Source organism: Mus caroli, chromosome 1, assembly GCF_900094665.2.
Source record: "Mus caroli chromosome 1, CAROLI_EIJ_v1.1, whole genome shotgun sequence".
Taxonomy (NCBI): domain Eukaryota; kingdom Metazoa; phylum Chordata; class Mammalia; order Rodentia; family Muridae; genus Mus; species Mus caroli.
In genome coordinates this window covers 142,478,167-142,485,999 of record NC_034570.1, presented here as the reverse complement: position 1 = coordinate 142,485,999, position 7,833 = coordinate 142,478,167, and the positions used below count along the sequence as shown (strand labels likewise).

The 7,833-nt window shown below is 46.4% G+C and overlaps 1 protein-coding gene across 3 annotated transcripts in view; it reads right to left on the bottom strand.

Moving 5' to 3' along the window:
* Nucleotides 1-259: 259 nt before the first annotated feature.
* Niban1 (niban apoptosis regulator 1) overlaps nucleotides 260-7,833 on the bottom strand; it is a 152,175-nt gene continuing 144,601 nt past the window's right edge. For all 3 annotated transcript variants that reach the window (XM_021168396.2, XM_021168405.2, XM_029478902.1), the window contains exons 13-14: nucleotides 5,790-5,901; nucleotides 260-4,336 (exon numbers count right to left, since the gene is read on the bottom strand). In XM_021168396.2, the coding sequence (XP_021024055.1) occupies nucleotides 3,204-4,336; nucleotides 5,790-5,901 (1,245 nt within the window). In that variant the 3' untranslated portion in view covers nucleotides 260-3,203. The remainder of the gene's footprint in view (nucleotides 4,337-5,789; nucleotides 5,902-7,833) is intronic.

Sequence of the window (7,833 nt, the reverse complement as noted above, 5' to 3'; positions counted from 1 at the left end):
TGGGCACTTGGCAGAATATATACGTGGTTACAACATGTGCTTAGTTTACTTGCTTTGTATGGTGAATGCAAAAATGAAACGTAAATACACGGTTACATCATGTTCTTAGTTTACTTGCTTTGTATGGTAAATGCAAAAATGAACCACAGTGTGGAATTCTTTTTCCCAAAGTCCCAGACTTCAGAAAGTAAATCCCTGGTCATGTGTGTTTATGGCAGAGAAGGCATTCTCTCATCCTGAAACTATGTTATGGTGTATGTCAATGCTGTCAAACCTCCCGCCATATTGAAATCATGAATGACTATTTAGCATATCTCACATACATCATGTAGCTTCCCCTCCCCCCAACCACCACCTGGGGGTTGAACTAGGACCTCCAGCCTGCTAGGCAAGTACTGGACCTGAAACCATGCCCTCAACTCATGTAACACTTCACAAAAATAACAAATTAAAAACACTTTTGTCTGGGAAAATGATAAAATCCTCAGAAGTCACAGGCTTTAATCTAAGGAATTACAAAGGCAAACATGAGGGTCCGTAGAATAATTCTTCACACTGGAACTCTCTGGAAAAAGACACTGGAATCTGGCCTTGTAGTCTCCAAGATGCTTTTTAAAATGTGGTGTGTGTTTGTGTGTGTGTGTGTGGTGGGGTAACTGCATAATTTCATACACTGTGCCAAGGTTACCAGAACAAGTCTTTTTTTTTTTTTTTCAAGGAAAATCTCTTTGTAAAAGGTCAGTAAGTAACATAACTAGTTTAAAGTCCTGGAGATTTGGCCATGAACCAGGAGTTTGCAAGAGCTTTGCCCAAGGCAGAGACGGCACATTCAGATCACAAGCGCCTTGGTCCCCCATGGAAACACTAGAACACACACAAACCTATGAAAAGCAAGACAAGTGTTAGACATGTTACCACACACAGAGACTATCTTTAGTGCACTGCAGGGTCCTTGTCCATCTTGCCGTGTCACCGCTGTCTTGCCTGTTTTGGAGACCTTGACTGTGTGGAACATGGAGGGAAGTGTTCTTGGTGTTTTCTAGAACATTGTGCTACTTAGTGCCTACTCTTCTCTGGCCTTCTGGATTGGCACTAACACTCACCCAGCCAACTCAGTGACATGAACTCTTGGTTATTCTTAGCTTCTCATGGGGTACAGGAGGTGAGCAAAGGCAGGGGAGATGAGAGGTTCTGGAGTGGGGTTGGCATGAGCTGGGGCTCCACAATCGCTGTGGCTCTCTGAGAAGGGTAGTAGTATCTGTGGGGCTAGATGCTGATCTCTTGGCACTCTGCCTTACTGCACATTCTGCTGGCCATTTGGCTATCTGCCTCTTCAGCTTTGGACTTTATTTATTGGAAGCTTCAACACGGTCAGAAAGCTCTATTAGAAACATCTCCCTGCCTAAAAGCAAGCCCCGAATAGCCCTGCACAGCAGTGTGCCAGGTGTTTGGCTCCCACATTTCCTGAGTAGCATGAAAGTTGTCAGTCCTTATCCTAGGCCCTGGGATGTTGAAGTTACTTGGCAAGCAGGAAGCCATTATTCAAGGACACAGGTTTCCAGCAGAAAGAACAAGAGATGACTAATCCCCAGTGTCAGTCCTTGAAGGAAGGAGGAGGTGGTGGAAGTAAACATAATTTGGGTGCACCGTGCTAAAAGTCGGGTAAAAGGCCAGCAGGGAGCATAGGAGATGGGCTATCCCTTCCTCACATACTGGTGAGAAGACTGGTTAGTCCTTCCTCACTTAATCGTGGGATATCTCATGGACACAAGGATGCAGCCTTTCTAAGAAAAGGTGAAGTGATTCAGTATGAGACCATGCTGGTAGGATCGTTACTCATCCTCTATGACTTAGAAGCCCCAGGAAGTCTTTGTGGGAGAGGTGGGGAGGGTGATAGCTCAATTCCTGCTTAAACGGCTAAGTGTGGGTAACATCTCTCAAGGAGGTGCTCGATGGTGCTGGGTAAAACCACCCCTGAAGCCAATGTGTGATGTCTTACTGCAACTGAGCGCATTTATCTCTTATGCTGACAGTGATGGGTTGCAATCTATTTTAGAGGTGAATTTCTTTCTGTTTCCTTCAGAAAGAAGGAACACTGGTGTTTTCATCATGGTATCCCCAGGCTTGGGGCCTGATAGGGAACCTAAGAAAACAATTTGTTGAATGATCAAACAATTTCTACATTGGTAAAGTCTTTGGTAAACTTTATATAGCTTTATTCATTCCTTTTTTCATTCATTAATTCCTTCCCTCCCTCAGAAAATAAACCAGAACCTTGTGAGTGGGAAGAGTGAAAGTCAGTGTGGTTTAAAACTTAAAAATTGGAATAAATACTCTTTTCTTCTAGATTAAATTTTCATGAGCCTTTTAATTTATATGAAGCAAAGCACCTGATCTCTTATTTATTACTGTGACGAACAGAGCATACGGTAGCTGTTCAAATAATGTCTGTGTAATTGGCAGGTTTTGAGCTAGAACATTTAGCCAAGCACTTTGTACAGCCCAAGGCTAATTTGTGCCAATGAAATCTCTTGCCCCATCTGAGTTTCCTTAAAAGGTGATTAATTAATATAAACCAACAAAATTAACCAACAAGGAATTGATAGCAGGATTAGGAACAGGTCTAGATAGTTGCTGCACAGACCTTTCACCTTGGATTTCACCTTGATCTCTGCATCACCTGAGATCTACGAGCTGTGGCTGGCTCTGGGTACTTTACAGGACAGGGATGCCTGGTTCCCAACTTCCTCTTTCGTGTGGCCTGACTGTGGACAAGAGACAGTGAAGCCGACTGAGTGGGTGGTATGGCTGGGGTCCTTCACGTGTTTGATTAGAATGCCTTCAAGTGCAGTTCAAAATGTGTACCATGTTTTGGTGAAGAGAATATTAAGGTGTCATTTCCTGCTCCCCCACTCACTGCCCCCTCTCTGGAGCCCCTTGAACTGCCTTTCACCCCCAAGGCTCCAGTTCTCCTACCCCATTTCTACTAAAATGCTAAAGCAATCACTCATAGGGAGTGCTTCAGCTCCTCAAAGACAGCTCAGTGCTCACACCCTCTAGACATTTCCTCTGGCTTCACCATTCAAATCAAAGAAATATTTCATAACTTTTATAGCACGTCACATGCAACCCCCCTAAGGATACCCCATAACTAAGACCCCCTTGCTGACAGTTTTAAAAGAAAAACGACTAGCGAACTGTTCCTACCACTCCTCTGAGGGCTGCTCTGGGGAGCTCACATCACAATCATGCACGGCTAGGATGTCAGTGCTCGGGGTATCCTCCACCAGCCACTGACAAGCATGCGCGTGCGTATCATTGACTTGCTCTGTATCCATACCAAGGGCTGAGCTATCCTCCCCTCCCAGCACTTCTTGATCCCCGGAAGCCTGGGGCACCTCATTGCTCTCTATGGGACAGATGGGGTTAGAACTTAACGTGGCATCTTCCTGAGGTGTGACTGTCACCGAATGCTCAGCCTCACCTCCTGCCTGGGGGCTGTCCTGTGTAGAAACTATGGCTGGGAGCATCTTCTCTGCTGGCTCTTGAGCCTCAAATGGCTCCTCTATGGGGCCTGGACAGCTGGTGTTCTCAGTGAGCCCCCCACTGGTGGACTGAGAGGTAGAGCCTCTACCCTCTGGCAGTATCCCCAAGTCCACCCCAGGAGCCTCAGCTTCCAAAGGCATAAGCTGGGCCTCCTTCTTTCTGACTTCCCTTTCTTCACAGCTGTCCTGCTGGGTGGCAGCTGGGTGGCCGGCTTCTGGGTGGATCTTGCTTTCTTCTTCTTTCATATTTTCTTGGGGAACAGGTGTCCCGTTGTGGATATCATTTTCAACCACCTGGGCAGACTCTACAGACACCGTCACAGTCAACAACTCTTTCAGTTCCTTCAGGGACCCTGGCACAGCGCTAGACTCTGGACTTTGGCAGGTTGGTTCCTCATCTTTAAGGGTCTCCCCAGCTTCCACCTCTGACAAGTGTGAGCTGAGGGGTCCTGCTGTATTCTCTACAGTGAGAGGGCCCCCAGCAGAGTGATCCACACTGGGCACAGACACCTGCCCATCCCCACCTAAAGGACAGCTGGACTCAGAGATGGCCAGTGAGCCAGGCACCCCAGGCTGCTCCTTCTTTTCCTCTGGCTCCTGGAACACTTCATTACTTGGGGGCTCATTATCTGGAGCTCCTGGGAGAATGGCAGATACTCTTCTGGCTGGGCTGGCCTGGTTTGACCCCATGGTGGTTTTGAGGTCTGTCAGGCTGGACACACTTTCACTGGGCAAGGCCATGTTGTCTTCAAATAAGTTGTGTTTCTTCAATATGGCTGCCTCCGTTATCACTGAGAGAGACCAGAAAACAAAACACCATATTAGCACTCTGCCCAGTAAGCCTGGATTTTCCGATGGTACCCAGAAGCCAACCATTCCCATTGGCTCCTCTGGTTCCCCAAATTCCCAGTTTCAAGAACCAACTTATGCCCACCCTCTTGCAGGTAGCCTTTCCTGATGATCAAAACCTGCAAACTTTCCAGACTCCGAATCTTGGTAGAGTTCATTCGACAATTTCTTCAATCAAGAAACACTTGCTAGGCATCTAATCTGAGACCAGCCCTGATGCAGAGAATAAAATAAAGCCCCTGCTTTTAAAGAGCTCAAAATCTCCAAGGGTATCATATTCATGAGTGTCACCAGCCGATAAGACGAGTGGCTAGTCTGGAACCCCAATAGGACAGGTGCAGGCCTTCCTTGCACTGTCTGGCAGTGTGGTCCAGATGGTGTAGTGGGTATTCACTGCTAGGCATCCAGCTGAGAGCTTGTTTGTTCAAGGTGAGCATTTATCTGCGCCTACCTCAGTCTCAAAGGCATGGGGAAGAACAAAGACAGTCACAGCACAGACAACAGGGCCTGACAATTCAGCCACAGACCTCTGTGCAGGGCTGTAGTAACCAGCAATGCCAACTAGAAGGGGGTGTTACAGCAGAGACAGTCAGCACTAGTATCCTGCTCTAACAGAGCAAGTTTCAGGCAGAGGGGAAGATATGCAGAAGGATCTTCATCCAGCTTAACTTAGACATGTCCGAGATAGGCTGTCCGTGGGCTATGCACACACGCCATGTCAACGCCTTTGCCCTCCTCATCGCCTGGGATTCCTGGTCAGCTACAGTGACCCGAGGCTTGGACTGGACCAGTTTTCTCATTGGAGGTGTTTTAGTAATGGCTACTAAATAAGTCTGACCCCCTGCAGACAGCTGGCAGCCTCCTGCAGAGTATTTCCACTGTGTAACTAGTCACACTGTAATCGTAGACCAGGCTCCACTCAGCATTGCAGCGAATGCCAGAGTCCTAAAGAGGCTCTCAGAGTCTATGCCTTGCCCTGTGTCTCTGTCCAGCTGACTGGAGGGGAGGAATGTGCTAAGAGAGCAATGGTTAGGCTCTACTGCTGCCCAGCCCTGAAAGCCCTTTGGTGTTCTAACACAGAGTAGCAAAGACAGATCTACATGACAGACCCTCAGTTCAGCCCCACTAAGCCTTGGTTTCTTTTCTCTTCAATGATAAAACTTATACCCTTATCCTACAGAAATCATGCTTGTGTTGAAAGAGGACTGTCATGGCTCAGGGTGCAGTCACCTTGTGAATGAGTTGAGCTTGGTCCTTCCTTCCTTCCTTTCCACCTTCTCCTTGTTGTCTCCCCTATAGACCAATATCAGTTTCAACTCTCCCTCGTTTTGACCTTACAGCCTTCCCGAGTCCGATTTCTAGAGTGCTCCCCATTACAAAGTGCTCCCTCCTCACCTTTCAGGGTCTCAGCGAGGAGGACCTGATACAAAATCTCTTCGTAGACGTTTTCAACGTGGATCATGTCGGTGTGATCTGCAAAGATGAACTGCTCATAGTTCTGAAGCTCCTGGAGAGCGAGAGAGAAAAGGATGAAGAGGAAAAGGCATAACGTCGGAGAAATGCAACTCAAAGCCACGTTGAAATTCCATCTCACACTATCTTAAAGGCAAGAAGACAGCAAATACTGGTGAGGACGCAGAAAAGAGGGAGCCTTTGTACACAGCTGGTAGGGATGGGAGTTAGTTGAGGCATTATAAAAATCACTATGAGCCGGGTGTGGTGGCGCACGCCTTTAATCCCAGCACTCGGGAGGCAGAGGCAGGCGGATTTCTGAGTTCGAGGCCAGCCTGGTCTACAAAGTGAGTTCCAGGACAGCCAGAGCTGCACAGAGAAACCCTGTCACAAAAAACAAACAAACAAACAAATTACTATGGACCTTTTTCAGAAAACTAAAATTAGAACTACATATGATCCAGCTACCACTCTTACATGTGTGCCTGAGGAAACTTCATACTAGCCAAGATATGGAAGCAACCCTCATGCCCAACCACAGACAAATGGGTAAGGAGATCGTGGTGTATACACACTAAGTGAAATTATGTCATCTTCAGGAAAATGGATCAGATGGAGACCGTCAGCGTAAGTGAATAACCCAGAAAGACGCAGGTCACCCACTTCCTCTCACATGCAGAATCTAGATTTAGAAAACATTTAAGAAGACAGGAACGTAGAAGGAAGACAATTTGGAAAGCAGATTGGCAAGAGGGACAAGAGGGACGAGTCATGAGGGCAAGCGATCAGAGGGCACTGTGTTCGAACATGAAAATAGAAAGAGACCCATTGGTTTTTGTAATTAATGTATAATAATAAAAGCAAGGGGGAAAGGTAAGATGCCTATTTTCAAAAGAGATGGGGAAATGGTGACTCCCGTTTATTGCCTCCTCCTTGGGGAACATGGGAGGATGGCAGCTGGTCCTACAGGTTAAAGATGCTTAGGTAACAATGCAGCCAACAATGTGTCCCTGTGTTCCCTTTGCCTCAAGCCTATGTACTAACCTAGTACTGCCTAGGATAAGGAGGCAGGCAGCCAGTGTCTTCTGGGAGCTCATCCTGTGTTTTTTCTAGACATCTCAAGGTCTGTGAGGGGTACCGTGTCCTCTTTTTCTCAATACTAACCAATATTTCCTTCATTTTAAAAAAGATTTATTATTTATGCATATGAATGTCCTATTTGCATATGTGCCTTCATAACAGAAGAGGACATCAGATTCCCTTATAGATGGTTGTGTGCCACTGTGTGGTTGCTGGGAATTGAACTCAGGACCTCTGAAAGGGCAGCCAGTGCCCTTAACTGCTAAGCCACCTCTCCAGCCTTCCTTCTTCATTTTTTTATCTGATACAAAGAGTGCTTTGCCAAAGTTAAAGTTAAATGTGGTGAAATGCAGATTGTAAAAATACATCTTGATGTTAAATATAAATGTAAAATATGAATATAAATTTGTTCCTGTGACCATAACCTAGTCCTCACCAGACCACACCCCTCCAAGAGATAAGGCCTGATGGACATCTGTCACACTAGGTTGGGTTTTGCATGTAAATGAAACCACATGTTGTTTTGTGTTTGCTCTTTAGATTTTTCCACACTATGACACAGGTCAGCAGCTCATTCCTCCTTATTGATAAACAACATTTACTATATGAATGAGTTAGAATTGTTCATCCATATTCATTTGATATTGACTAAGGTGATTTGCATAAGAATAGCCCCCATAGGGTCATATTTTTAAGTGCCTAAGAACCAGGGAGAGGCACCATTTGATAAGGATTAGGAGGTGTGGCCTTGTAGGAGTAGGTGTGGCCTTATTGGAGGAAGTGTGCCACTGTGAGTAGGCTGAAGTTTCAAAAGCCCACACCAGGCCCAGTCTCTCTCCCTCTCTATCTCTCCCTCTCCTCTCTCCCCCTCTCCTCCTCTCCCCCTCTCACCCCCTCTCTCCCTCCC